General features: G+C 35.1%; 1 protein-coding gene across 1 annotated transcript in view; it reads left to right on the forward strand.

The window, feature by feature from the left end:
* The window catches only part of ANO4 (anoctamin 4), a 395,702-nt gene that overhangs the window by 159,805 nt on the left and 220,432 nt on the right, over nucleotides 1-15,465 (forward strand). The window contains exon 3 of the mRNA XM_042947503.1: nucleotides 13,270-13,374. Coding sequence (XP_042803437.1) covers nucleotides 13,270-13,374 — 105 coding nt within the window. The remainder of the gene's footprint in view (nucleotides 1-13,269; nucleotides 13,375-15,465) is intronic.

The following is a 15,465-nucleotide window of genomic DNA, read 5'->3' on the forward strand; positions in this document are numbered from 1 at the left end:
GAGAGGGAGGGAGAGGGAGATGGTATGATGATGTGTGGAATGGGCAGGGGAAATACGATTGCCAGCCAATCCACATTAAAAGCCCATTTGAGATTCATGGTCATGAAATTAAAGTAGGACAGGTCATCATGGTTGTGTGTTGTTCTTTAACCTTGTTTAGAGACATGTGTGAAGACATAGAACAGATGGACAGTTATATTTAGTCAGGGTTGTGATTTTGCCAAGGAATTAAGAAAAGAGAAAGGGTATCAAAGGTGCATAAGAGGGAATGAGAGCAATCAGTTATATGATTCAGGCTTGGTAAGGTGGGGAGTGAGACCATTAAGGGGATAAGGAACAGTGGAAAGTTGATAGATCAGTTGGTTGGAGGTTTCAGAGGGGTTGGAAGGGTGTCAAGGTTAGGATAGGAAGAAGAGCTAGAAAGTTAAGAGGTGGTTATGAGAGAGTGGAATGCTTGGCACTGATATTATGGAGGGGGTTGCTGTTATTAGTAATAACAGGGTCTAGACTAGGGTATGAAATGAGTGGCTCTAATAGGGTGGAGGGCAAGAGTATTGGAGGAAAGAATTCTCAGAGACTTGAGAGGCCAGGGTTTGGGAAAGATCACCTATAAAGATACTGAAATGGCCAAGAATTAAATAGGGTTTGGAAGAGTGATAATAAGCCAGGAGTTTAACTCATCAAGAAATGAGGGAGTATGGCCTGGAAGGCAGCAAGTAAATGCAATGAAGAATTGAAGGTTCATATAACAACCTGAGACTCAAGGCTGGGGATGCTTAGAGAAAAGGAAAGACCAGTGGTCTAAAGGTGGCATTAAGACTCAATGAGGATATTTCCTCCCCTCCAGGTCCATTGGTGTGAGGACTGTAGGAGAAAAAGAGTACCGTAGGAAAGAGCCACAAGGAAGCAGTGGCCTGTGGAAGAGCCAGACTTTCATAAGAACAAGATAATGAAGGGAACATTCTGAGAAAAGACTGATGATAGGAGGAGAACTATGGAGGGCCCAATGGAAGGGTTTTGGATGTTGGGGAATTGCCTTCCACAACTTTCTTTAATTATTTTTCTGGACCATCGAAAGTTTTCCTCCAAATAAGACCATTAATAATATCCCTCCTCTACTTAATAATCTTTATGGCTGTCCAGAAGAAAGCACAACCTTGTGAGTCCAGTTTTTCAAGCCCTCTGCAATTTAACCTCTCCCAGTTTTTCTGGCTTATCTTTTGTACTCCATAACCTGTCTTATTCTATTTTAACCATCTACAGCTCTTCACTGTTTCTCAGATAAGCTCATGTCACTTTTTGAAATGCCCCTTTCCCCAGTAAATCTCTATCCAGCCCTTATCATTACTCAAAATGTAACCCAATACCACATTCTCTCAAAAGTCTTCCTACATCTCACTAGTCAGAATTGACCTCCCACTTTCCAGTACTTCACACAATTTGGAAGCCTTATCAAAGTCAGTATGTTTTTTAGACTTCATAGTTCTCTTGGAATGCAGGAACTGTATTCAATTTATCTTTGTATTCTCCATAATTCAGAGAAGGTTTTACTAAATGATTATTTGCTGTTTGTTGAAATCTATTCCACCCCCGGGGTATAGGTTTGCATTCTGAAGTTACACAGGATAAATCTAAATTCTTTCAAATGATGTTCCTTTAGTTGTTTAAAAACTCATCTTGAGCTATTTGCCAGCTGAAACATTTCCTACTTTCTTCAGTTCTTCCTTCAATGATACGGTGTTAAGATTGTTTACCATTCTACCCACTTCTGCCTCTTTGAATTTACAGTGCCCAGAATTACATAGAATATTTGTTCATCTCTGACCCAGGTAGAGTTGAGTCAGTGTTTACTTGACATCCTATGCTGAAATTAATAAAAATTTAAAGAAGTATTATTTGCTAATGGTGTAATGTCAGTGTGGGATAATTTAGCATATCTCATGTCACTGATATCACCTTAAGAACACATCACTATGTTTATCCATAATTTTATCATAGATATTGAACCCTACTTGCATTGGATAATGGTAGAAAATATAAATAAGGCCAATTCTTTAGCATAGAATTATAATTAAAATTATATTAAATAAGTTATAATTAAAAACCCAAATACATATATTTAAAACTCCTATTCTGCAAGATAGATGTGAGTTCAGTTACATCCTTTTATTTTTAGTGTACTTAGCAGTAATGCATCCTAGCTCTCTGTTGAGAGATAATAGAAGAGCTCTCAAACTTATTTCTAGCAAGTCATAGATTTTAGAAGCATCATGGACATTTTAGTACTATTGAGGCCTATCAAGTGATTCATCCACTTTTTACACAGTTAATAATCACAATTCTCAAAGTGCTTTCCAAAAGCTCACTCAGACTGGTTGTGAAGTACAAAAAGAAAAAAACAAGAGAGGCTTGTAGATCTTCTGTGCTATCAGCTCTGAACAATTTCAGTTAATTTATCCCCCTTTGAGTTTATAAGCATTTCTGAGTGCCTACTATATACAAATATGTATTTGGAAGATAACTCCTTGGGACTGGAATGGTGTAGAACTCTATTACACATGGACCTTAGGGAGCTTACACTCATGTTCAAAGAAACAATCAGTCAGGGTTCTTTGGTTATAAACAACTGAAACTATTTAATCCAAGCAAAGAAGGAATTTAAATCTGGAAGATATGGATGGAAAGCCTATAGAAACCAGCCTTGGAAAAGGAACAGAAACCAAGAAATAAATTACTTAATTATCTGAAATAAATGAACCCTTACCATCTGTCTTAGTTATTTATAGTTTTTATTACCATTTGTCTTAGTTTTCAAGACTTAGGAGAGACAGTCTTATTGGCCATGCACCTTTTCCTTGGTTGAGAGGTGGTGATGAAAGAAAGGATAGGACAGAAGGAGACTTCCCCCTTCAGCTTTTATAATAGGATTGTAGGACCCCTTGATTTCTCCTCCCACCTGGGTTACATGTAGTAAGGGAAAGACACTGTCCCAAAAGGAAATAGAGGTGATGTTAGAAAAGAGAAATGCACATAGAAGAATGTCCACTACAGGGACCTGTATGTAACCTGCTGTAATAGAAGCCAAACTGTTTTAAGGGCTGGAACAAAGATAAAAGTAAAGTTATAGGAATATTCTTATTTGGAAAAATCTAAGAAGGATTCACAAGGCATATAATCTACAAATTGGACTTTGAAGGTCAATTAGAATATCAACAGGAGGATGGATGGATGGCCATTCCTATATAGGAAAGAGCATAATAAAAGAGACAGTGCATTATACTGGTTATGAATTCAAGCTTTGTTGTTAGAGATTTTGAACCCAGATATGTTACCTGACAGCTATGCAGACTCGGGCAAATGACTTAATTTCTGTGAATCTCAGGTTTCTCACCAGGATATTAATACCTATTTCATGGCCTTAGGGTTGCCGGATGAAATACAGGACTCATAGCAATTTCAGATAAACAGCAAAACTTTTTGGTGTGTGCCCCAAATATTGCATGGAGTACACTTATAATAAAAAATTACTAGCTGTTATTTGAATTCAAATATAAATGGGCCCCCTGTATTTTTATGCACTATATCTGGCAACTCTATGTAGCACTGTTAGGACAAGTTAATAAATTCATTAATGTAAAATGTTCAATATGATTTTTGGCACATAGTAGGTGCTCAGTAATAAATGGTAGTGATCACTTTTGTTCTCACCATCACAGTCACAGTTCAGAAGCCTGAAAATGAATATGTCCCAGAACCCTCTCTTGCTCGGTCACTCTACCATAGAGCAGTTTTCCAGTTAACTCATGCTGGAATGAATATCAGTAAGACAGCTTCTCACTGTGCTGTACTGACACAGGAGCCCTTTACCTCTATCTTGTATTGTGTGGTTTCACTTTCCTTCTGATTGTTTCAGATGTTGTTCTTGTGTGTTGATTTTATTTTGAGCTTATCTTTCAGCCACTCATAATTAATGCATGTTATTTTCTATTCCCCTTTATAGGCAAATAATAGAAGTATTAAATGGCACTAGGCTTGGGACTATAATTTAAGGGTCAAGAGTAGAGTAAACTGAAGCATTGATTGCAATCTTTTGAATTTGAAACCATAAAGCTTGGTGTGAGTATAGATCACATTATCCCAGTTTAATGATTATGCCATATAAAATAGAATTAGAAGCCTTCTGCAATCTGAAATATTTTTATTGCCTTCCCTTAATCTGTTAGGCCTATCATACTGTCCCAGAGAAATATTATTGATCCCATTATATGTCCTATATTCTCTTTTAGAATTTGTGAAATGATTTTTTTGCTGATACGTTTCATGGTTTTCCAAATAATTTCTAACACAATTTCTTTTATCTTTTAAAACCTGAGCAGCCCTTTATGCATGATTATGTAGACATGGTATCTAAATGCTGGGACAAGTCAATTTCACACGAGAGGAACTTTAGGGTTTTGTTGTTTCCAGTGATCTAGAATGTCTGTAGTTCTGTCTGTATACAGAGGTGTTAAATGTTTGACATAAATCAAATTATAGCTATAATTTATTAAGCACTGTATCATATTCTCAACCTCAAGAACTGTTAAACTGCTTGAATTCCTTATCTCATTTAATTCCCCTAATATTCTCTTGCTGTTATCCTTATTTTATGGCTGGGGCACAGAAAAGGTTAAGTAATTTGCCCAAGAACATACAGCCAGTAAATGGTAGAGGCAAGATTCCAAATCAGGTAGTTTGATTTTGTCATTCAGTGTGTGATGTTACCTTCTTCTTCAAACAACTTGGTGGCTATATATTTCTAGCAAGTTAGCGTAGCAAAGTCTTGGAAAATTTAAATTAAAAGACCTGTAATAGTTAAAACCTTGATGTAAGAAGAACTTACTGAAAAAGGGACCAGTAGGATTCCATTGGAAACTTATCTAAGTGATGCTCTACTTTTTAACTTCTTTTTTGTTGTACTCTGCATTACACTTGGTTTTTTTTATCCTCCCCTTTTCTAGTTCCAATATTATAAAACACATAACCATTGCCCTGAGTTTTAGTGATTACTTTCTGGCCCTCATGTCAAGGTCTGGTCTCAAATTAGGGAACAGACTGAACTTAGCATTGCCTTTCATGTTTACCAGGAGCTACAGTGAAAGGGACAGGGAGAGACAAGGAGCAAGTAGGGAGAGATTTAAAAATGGACAGCCAAGAAAGACTTGTGTCTTTATTTATTATTAAAATTTGTTAATGCAGCTCTGTCAGTGCACAGCTGAAGCTGGGCTCAAACTCACAAACATGAGATCATGACCTGAGCCACAATCAATAGTCGGATGCTTAACCGACAGCCACCCAGGCGCCCCTAGACTTATATCTTTCTTAAGAAGCCACACTAAGGCTGACTTGTCTCTAGTTCTGCCAAGATGAAAGTCAAGATTCAGCTCATTCCTTAGAGAAAAAAATAAGGAAAAAGCAAATGGATGGCCATTCTTTACAACAATAATAATCATGATACCACTACCTCACATTCGATGATGCTCCATTGTTTCCAAAGGGCTTTCATAAATATTTCTCCTACATCTTGCTAAGTTCTTTTAGCAGTCTATGAGGTGGAATTATCCTGATTTTACTATGGGTCAGGAAATGAAATTTCTTGTCCCAAAGTACAAAATTGATAATTGATGCACCCTGACTAAAACCTACGTCTTGTATTTCTTATGAGTGTGTGTGTGTGTGTGTTTTAAACTGTGCCACTTTTTTCCCCTTGAAGATGAGAATTACTTGAGTGTTAAATTTTGGTGTTTTTCTCATCACCTTATCTGGAAAGAAAAAATTGAGAATTGTGGCCGAAACTTTTTTACTGAACCTGAGGAACCTGGCTGCTCTCCTTGAGTAGATCTGAAGCCTGGGTGAAATTACATATTTGTTTTATTTGTGAAATGGATTTTGGGTGTGACTGGAAGATAAGATCTTCCACATGGCTTTGAAATTATGTGGTAAAAAATTTCTAAGAGTTACTTTGGACTTCTGTTTTATTTCTCATTGAATTGAAGGTGAATGTGGTATCTTTCAGAACAGTCAGTGGTGGGATTTGGAAATAACACTAATTATCCTTCATTTGAATCTCTTCCTCTTTAAGTGTTTTTTTTTTGTGATGTGTGATGTGAGTTTAGTAAACAGGGGGTGCTTAGGAAAACAAGCTATTTTGGGCATTGGTATCTGTGTTCCTTGCTCTCATTTGCTGAGTAACAGAATTGTGTTTTCTAAAAATATGTACCAAATTCTTCCCTTAGATATTTGCATTTTTGTTTCCCTTTGCTTAGAGACATATGCACATATTTTGACTTATATGATGCATGTAGAGAGAATTTTCTGAAGTCTTTTCACAACCAGTTGAACACACAAAGTGAGTGAAGAAAAGCTACAGAAAAGGCAGCCCCAGGGAAAACAAAATGACTAATTTCTGGAACAAAGATTGTGTTTTGTGCAGTATAAAACTGTATCTTCTGCCTGAGGTTATTTGAAACAATTTTATATTTAAGAAGCTTGGAGAGATTTAAATAATAATTTAACTAAAGATCATACAACTAGAACTAGTTACCTGAGCCCATAATTGTGGTAGGTAGTTAATAGTAAGCTTCCATTCTGCTTAATTTCCTAAGTTAGAGGTAAGAGTCATGTACAAGATAGGCAGAACCCTAGCGCTCATGAAGCTTGCTGTCTTGCAAGGCCATACTCTTTCATACGTTCATCTCAAGCCCATCTATAGATTTATCATGCAAGAAAGTAAACAACATTATAGTAATGCTGAAGGTCTCATGTTTTCTATTCTGCAACCCCTCCTAATCCTAAATACTGTCTTCTCTTCCTCTAAAGAATGCCTGTCATCATAGCAACAGAACTCACCAGCTAGGATATTGCAAGAGCCCCCTGCCCACCCACCAAGAAGCCCTGCCTACAGAACTCACAAATCTTTCCTGCTTTGTAGCTTTGCAGCTCTGGTTTCCAAACTCTCTTTGGAACTGCTAGTGCAAGGATGCATTATAATTTAGGAGATCACAGTCTTGCCAGTCCTGAGAAACATGGAAACAGTTTTGTTGAAAGTCAGCCATTATTGGCTAAAGCACTGGGATTATTATTTCCATTTTAGACCTGAGAAACTTCTACCCGCTATTAGCTAAATGCGATTTTCCAGTCAGGATCCAGTCCAGAATTGAGTCCTTAGAACTACTCAATGTTAAACATTTGAAAGAATATCTTTAGCTAGTGACGGTATGGGTGAATCAGTCTGTTTATTCCTATTAATACAATGCTGAGCTTTCTTTTGGAAGAGAATAATCTTCCAATATTACTAGATTTATAGTTATGAAACACTAATATGAAAGAGTGTGATCTGTGTGTCTTTTCACAATAGTACTTATGAAGCATCCTCTATTGTAAAGTCTTTTTAGCTTGTGGCACATTAAATAGATTTTGGTAAGCACCATAAATGAAGGTAAGACACGGAGATGGAAAGTTTTTCTAGAGCCCGCGGAATATCCCACATGTGAATCTAGGGTTTCTGACTTCAGATCCTTGAGAAGAACTGAAATCATTTTCTTCCTTCTTAAAAGATACATTTTGAACACTGGCTTGATGCAGGAAAAGTTTGTAAAGAAGACAGAATGTACTGCTCCCTCTCCTTAATACCATTCTTCATCTTAACATTGTCATAGAAACACTGAATTCACTATGAGGAATTGAAAACAAACTCTCAATTACAAAAAAGGGTATTTTTGCAGCCTATTAAATCCAAAAATATTACATATGAGGATTTATTTTAGATATTTATATAAAATTTTGGTATATCACTGCTTCCTATATTGTAAAAATATTGCATTTGACAATTTGTATTAAAAAATGCCTCTCAGGGGGCACCTGGGTGGCTCAGTCAGTTGAGCGTCCGACTTCGCTCGGGTCACGATCTCACAGTCCGTGAGTTCGAGCCCCGCATCAGGCTCTGTGCTGACAGCTCAGAACCTGGAGCCTGCTTCCGATTCTGTGTCTCCCTCTCTCTCTGGCCCTCCCCCCATTCATGCTCTGTCTCTCTCTGTCTCAAAAATAAATAAAAATGTTAAAAAAAAAATTAAAAAAAAATGCCTCTCAGGACAGGAACTACCAATTTTTATTTACAGAATATAAGTAAAATGTAGACAGATGCTCACATCTAGCATCATTAATTATGAGGAAATCACAGAAAATACCATTTGTCCCCTCTGGCCTACTTTACAGAGTCCCCCATTCTTTTGTGTTGCATGGGGAAGGTAAGATTTGACTTGTCATACTTCTCTTTATTTCTCTTTCAATGTGAAATAAATAATCCAAGTCCAAGTTACAGAATTTTTTTAAGGCACTGTTTTTATTTAGTCTATACCCTAAACCTGGAATTGGCCTTCATTTTCCAGAGAAGGAATATGCCATATAAAATTAGATAAAACATAGAAAATAGATACTCACCTGGTGATCTAACACCATGAGCCATATTTGCATATATATATAAATAATTGTCCATAATTTTCAATGGAGCCTCCAAAAATTTCATCTTTTCCATTTTATAAATGAGAAAAATGAGGCTCAAAATAATGACATTAAATAAAATGTCTCAGGGTCACATATAAACGAAATTCAAATCCAGATCAATGTAATGTCAGAATCTGCTTTTTTTGTACCATTTTGTGCTAATTTGCAAATATAAGATCTGTCTGAATTCGGTTGAACAAGAAATTGAATTTTAAGTCATTTAAAATTATTAAACTATAACAGAATATTATTATATATTATATAATATGTTATTAAATGTAACAGAATAACTAAGAATAGTGATTTGATGGGAGGGTGGAGGACAAAGGGAAGTGGCAGTAATATAACTTATATTGTCTTACATCATAGCAGGAAATAATAAGTAATAAATAAAATGGATCAAGAAACAATGGAACACCTGCACATAAATAGCCAAAAGAAGTAAAAACAAACTCTTGAGAGAGTACTCAGGGGATAGGTTTGGATTGAGAAAGGGGTAAGTTTGGCAACTCTTGACTTTCATTATAAGCTTTAAGATTTTGGTACCTCAGCATTTTCTTTATTATTTGACAAAATTTGAGAAGACTTCACAAAAAGTAAATGTATGATCTAGAACATGTCTTTCATGGTTATCTATAGATAACCTGTCAAGATGCCTTAAAATTATGGACGAGGAAAGAAAACTGGGATGTTTTCTTAGTCTGTATCCACTGTTACTAGTAATGTGAAATTGCAGTAGAAGAGCATTAATTGAGCAATTAAAATGTTCAAGGCCTTGTTTTAGATTCTCTAGGAGATAAAAGTGAGTAAAGTTTGTTATCGGGCCTCCATCATGTTACAGTCTAGTTGAGAGTGCTAGAGATGAAGAAAAAACCTAGATGGGGAGAAATGAGAGTTCACATGTCTGTGTCTACTCTATACTGTGCTAGGTACTTTACCTACCTTATTTTTGATAGAAAACTGTACCACAGAAAAGATAAAATATAGGTAGCCATAAAAGTTCAAAATAGAAATAGTAGAAAGTGGTGTTTGCTTATTAGGATCAAGAAATGTTTTCTGAAGCAGAGTATTTAGGATGGGGCTTAGAAGTAGAAAAGGATTTCTATAGACAGAGGTGGAATGGGAGAGGCATCGTCATATTTGCTAATTGAGACTCCTATTTAGAGCTTGGTTTTTTTGGTTCCTTTTGTATGTAAGCATTTAGCTAAATCTGTGTAAGCTAGTTATAAATCTAAAATGAATTTTTAACCTATTGTTTGCCCAGCTGAAGATCTTTTATTAAATGTAAGCACTGCTGTCAAGGTTACTTTTTATTGAAACTACTTTCAACTTCACTCTCACACTGCAGAATCATAATTAAGATTTGAGTATAATCAATCAAGTGTGAGAGAATCTCAAGGCAAAATTGGAGATCACATGAATTTTGTGGCTATTTTTGATTTTTAAAATTGTGCATTATGTTCTCCACATCTTTAGGAAAGTTTTCAGCTGCCCTCTTTAATGTAACTTACTGGTTTAGTTTCGTTGGGATTACATTTGGTTTGCATGTCAGTTACTGTCAACAACAATGGGGGTTATATTTTATTTTAAAACTTGATCAGTTTGAAACCATGACATTTTCACCATCTTGCCTCTGAAAAAAGACCTTTGTGTTTTGACTCAAGTCAGAGGCCTCTTTGACTACAGAAGATATGATTCTCAACATTTTAGAGAACACATTGAAGCTATAGGACTAACAATAAATAAATACCAGACATTCAAAGTAGACATAGAATGTTTTGTATTGAAGTAATTTAGTCTTGTTCAGTTGACAGTATGTGCTAAAGGTGAAGATTGTCACTTTGAAGGATTTATTGAAAATGTCCTTGCACAAGTGATCACTTTCTATTTAGGAAAGTTTGCAAAAGCCCTACTTTGTCATGTTGGACTTTAATGAATGACTTTCTGTCAGAAGTTCCAGACCCTTATGTTATTACACTTTATGAAAGTATATTTTTTATTTCTTCTAGAGCAGATGAAGAAAGATACCTTAAATGTTAAGGATTCTAAATGTGATCTTAAGGTTTTCCATGAAGAGAATGCTGCATCCTACAATTTTGAGCTCTTTAACGTATACATTTAAAGAATTGAATTAATTTAGAAAATTTTATATTAAATTATTCCCTTACTGGTTTAACATCTATAGTCTTTAAGACTTGAATCCTGAATTCTAAATATTTAATGTTCTCTACTGACACAATCTGAATTTTTTAATGACTTTAAAATTATAAAAGTATTTTGTTTATTATAAAAAAATAGAGAAGATAAAGAATAAAACAAAATATACCCATAATGTTATAGGTGAGATATAACCTGTGTACCCATTTGGACTAATTTCTTTCTGTCTTTTTTTCTAGTTCTATAAAAGGGTGTTTTTTTAAATATACTTGAGACAAATCTATTTATCTGTATCTCTGTATTCATTTTCATCACATTTTAATTTTATCTTAAGCATTAAATGTTCTTTAAAGAGACGTTAATGACCTGAATGCCCCCTTTATATTGCTGCTTCTGTGACTTCTTATACTCCTATACTGTTCTTTAAAAAAAAAATATTAAAAATTTGTGTAACTTTAGTTATTAAAATTTGTGGCTATTAGTCAAAACTACTTCCACATGAATTTATGAGCTTCTGACTAAGGCAAACAAAGGTAAATAAGTTGGGCTTCTATTGATTAGTCTATTTAGCAAGTCCTTTGCTTTTTAGGTTATGCAGTGGTATTTATCTTGGTCTGAAGTTCTAGAACATGGGACTGTTGGCAAATCTAGTTTTCTTATTTCTGACAGCCTATATTTGTAACTGCTTTGATATAGGGGCTATTAAAGAATGGTAGTTATGAGCATGGATTGGTATTGCATCTTTACAACTTAGTAGCTGTGTGACATTGGGCAAGTTACTTCTCACTGCACCTTCTTTTCAAAGGTAAAGACTAAATGAGATGAACAAACACGTAGCCCAGAGCCAGCCTAGAGGCAGTAGTGAATATTCTTGTTCTTTATTTTTTATCATTGTTATTATAAGGTCTTTGGTTATTGAACAGAACAAAGGACTTAGTAGAGGTTGAAAAGCATCAGAACTTCTCCTTATTCACAGTGGCTGAACTTGGTGGAAATAAACCAAATAACCCATTTTAATTCCTGTTTGGAAGCTTAGTCTCAACTTCAGTAAGGCAACTGCATGCATGCATTTAAGAAGTTCACTGTGTCTACAGTGCTTGACAGTCACTGAAATGCATGCTGGTATCACAAAAAATGGACTTGTGGCTTCTCATTATTCATAGCTAGATAGTTCTATACAAATGTCAGTGTTCCTTTGAAACATTATTATGGATGATAATAGTAATGACTTCCAATTTACTGAGCACTGACTGTTTGACAGCTAAGAGCTTTTCATGCATTATCTCATCTAGTCCTCATGGCTATTCTGTGAGATTGTTATTAATATCACCCCTATCTTATAGATGAGGAAACCAAGATTTAGAGAGATTCAGTGTTTCCTAAAAAGAATTTGAATGCTCAGTTGTAGGACTCTAGTATCTGAGCTTATAGCTTGCCTTGTAGCTCTATGGCCTTTATGTTTCATAACTACCACACAGCCTTAGTCATTCATTCAACCTACATTTGTTGAGGGCCTACTCTGTGCTAAGCACTGTTCTAAGTACCGAGTGATAGCATGCAGATAAAAGTTCCTGCCCTTCTAAAGCTCACCTTCTATTATGTTAAGTTACTTATGTCCTTGTCCCTCCTAGAATGAGTGTCCCTGTGCAATCATGACTATGTCATATTCTTTTTGAGTTTTAGGGACATAACAAATTTATTGAAGGCTAAGAATAATTTCTGGGCTTATGAAATAATTATTTTTACAAAAGTATTGGAAGCTAGGGCATGGCCTACTCTGTTCATCAGGCTATCTTTTCCTTTTAGCACTGGCTTTTAACCCTACCAGACTCCTCAAATTGGAGATGTTATTTGTAATTATTTTAAGAAGGATTTAAAGGTTTGTTAGTAGTAATTAAGCTACTTTTTGATATCTTGGTTTCCTTGACTTCTTTAAATGTTCTATAGGTATGTGGAGCAGCATAAATAACCCTCTTTCTTTAGAACACACCAAAAATGCATCAGGCAAATCTAGTACAAGAGGTTTAATTATTTCATAGAATAAATAAAAGCATTCTGGTATAACTGAAAAATAAGTGATGTAGTAGGGAAGCCCAACTGTGAGGGGGAAAATGATATCTTTTTTCCTGTGATATCAAGAATATTAAACCCTTTTCTAAGAATGTATTATAATTTTAGAGAAGATGCTATGAAGTATTTGTGTTGAATGTCACTTTTGAGCCATGTGAAGCTAAAAATAATTTTAAATGTCCTTGGGTGGAGGCTAACATGTTTCATTCTTCACCTAGGAAATTATCAGTAAATACTATGAAGTGTGTGGTATTTTAAAAAAGTAATTGCCTTATTTTTTACATTGGAAATACAGTTAAACCTTTTTGGTCCCATAAGGATCAAATGGCTGGTAATGTTTCTCATTTTTTTTTTTTTTTAAGTAATTTTTCCAAGAGGGAGGATCACTGGCAAACCAGCTGGCTGTTCATTTTAGATTTTGACGTTGCCTCTCCTCGGGACCCTAATGCTGGGCTCTCTGATAACCAGTGCAAACTCCATGAATATCTTTCATTTCTCTAGAAGGAGGTGTGGATTTGCAAGGCTACCAGCTGGATATGCAAATACTACCTGACGGCCCAAAGAGTGATGTGGACTTTTCAGAGATTCTTAATGCAATACAAGAAAGTAAGTTTAACTCAAATTTTAATTTGACCATGAAAGGAGAAACTATTCTAATACTTGGGAGGGATAATAAAACTAGAAACTTAGATGCCATGCTTTAAAAAAATGTCTTAAAAGAGATACTGTGTAAGATAATTTTGAGACCAGAAAAGATGGCTACTGAACTGCAGGTTTAATTTGTGAAACTGAGTCACATAGTATTGGGGTGTTTGAAGAAGCCTGATGGAAAACTGGAGTGGAATTATAAATTCTATATATTTAGTATTCTGTGATATTTAACCAATATCTAGGAATTGTAATTTTTAGATTCCTTGATTAATCATAATCAAATAAAACTCTTTGAGAAACCAGAATATTATTCCTTTGCTCAAATGTAAGAGTAGTAAGAAGTAAATGTTGATGCAATAAACTGAAATCAGGAATTTATTCTCCAAAACGGATATCTTGAATCTCTAATGATGGGCTGTGATCCAGGAATGACCCCTCTCTTGTAAGCATTTTGATTAATCAAGGTTTACTCTTCTTACATTACTTTGTGTTTGGTAGTTGTCACTACGAATTTGATCATAAACCATACATTTACTCAAGTTATAGATTCAGCATTGTGGATGGATGATGTAGTATCACATACTAAATCATTAACATTTGTCTCATTATTGGAGCTCTAATTCGAGATAATGATACTCCTCTTTTAAGATCCAATAGTATTGTACAGTTTCGCGTTTGAAGGGGTTAGATCTGAAGAGCACTGCAGAAAGAACCACTATAATTTTTTTGCTACTTTTGGTTTTGTGACACTGCATTTCTATACTAAATTTTTAGTGAGCAGCTTTAAGCATTTTCATAGCAGTTATCCTCTTTTGTTATTATACTGCCCTCCTGACCTTCTGAGATAATTAATACTTTCCTTTCATAGGTAGGACAGCTGAGGGTGGCAGAGGTTACCTGTTGAGGTAATATGATCAAGATTGGAGACCAGAGGAGGATAGAGGGTCTCCTACCCTTCATTTAATTCCTTTCTGAATGTGCTCAGTATGGGGTTTAAACACATCAAGGGGAAGGATCCTGAAATTGAAGATAAGGCTGGTACTAAGAGAAATATTTTTAATGAAGAATACAAGAGGACCAGTTATTTGTTCTGGTTGGGCAGTCCCTTCATATTAGCTTAATGAATAAAAGAGAAAAATTTCCCCAAGAGATTAAAAATCCAATTAATAGACATTGGAGAGAAAATAATTTTTTCATGGGAAGTTATAAAATTCTGTAATTACTTCATCTGATTTGAAAGATGATAGATTATGTAGTGCTGAGAGGATTTTAAAAAATTTTTAATAAATGATAAAAGTTGGCTTCTATGCAAGTGCAGGAGATGAACTTAAAAGTTTTTAGGGCTGTGTGAACTTACATAAATTTAAATGTTTATGAGATTATATTTATAGTAATTTTTGTTAGTATATTTTACTACAGACATTTGTATATGATAACGCTGTGAACAAGTAGAAGAGTGGAGGCTTATGAGTAGTTAATATTTAAATGTAAAACTAAGAAAAGGGAAATATTTTACTTTAAAATGAGAAGAAACTTTTTATACGTTTAAGAATTTTCTAATATTTTGTAACTAATCTGTTTTCTTGTTAAAAAATAAGTTTGATGCTGGGACGCCTGGGTGGCTCAGTCTGTTAAGCTTTCGACTTCAGCTCAGGTCATGATCTCGTGTTTTGTGGGCCCTGTATCAGGCTCTCTGCTGTCACTATAGAGCCTGCTTCGCATCCTCTGGCCCCCTCTCTCTCTGCCCCTTCCCCTGCTGGTTCCTCTCTCTCTCTCTCTCTCAAATAAATAAACTTAAAAAAATAATAATTTTTATGCTAAGTAGGTTTGAGAAGCTGCCCATGTGGCCTGAGTCATTACTGGTAGGAGGGATTTGGACCTTTTATCTCCCTTCAGTTTCTCTCTGCATTTCAAATGTGATTCAGATATTTAACAAGTTAATTGAAATTTCTAAGTATAAAAATACATAGTTTGGTTCTTCAAGGGACTGTACTATAGATTATTGTTTATAGGAAGCTTTAAGAGACCAACTTACAAAAATGTAAA

The sequence above is a fragment of the Panthera leo genome, chromosome B4 (assembly GCF_018350215.1).
Source record: "Panthera leo isolate Ple1 chromosome B4, P.leo_Ple1_pat1.1, whole genome shotgun sequence".
In the NCBI taxonomy this organism is placed as follows: Eukaryota; Metazoa; Chordata; class Mammalia; order Carnivora; family Felidae; genus Panthera; species Panthera leo.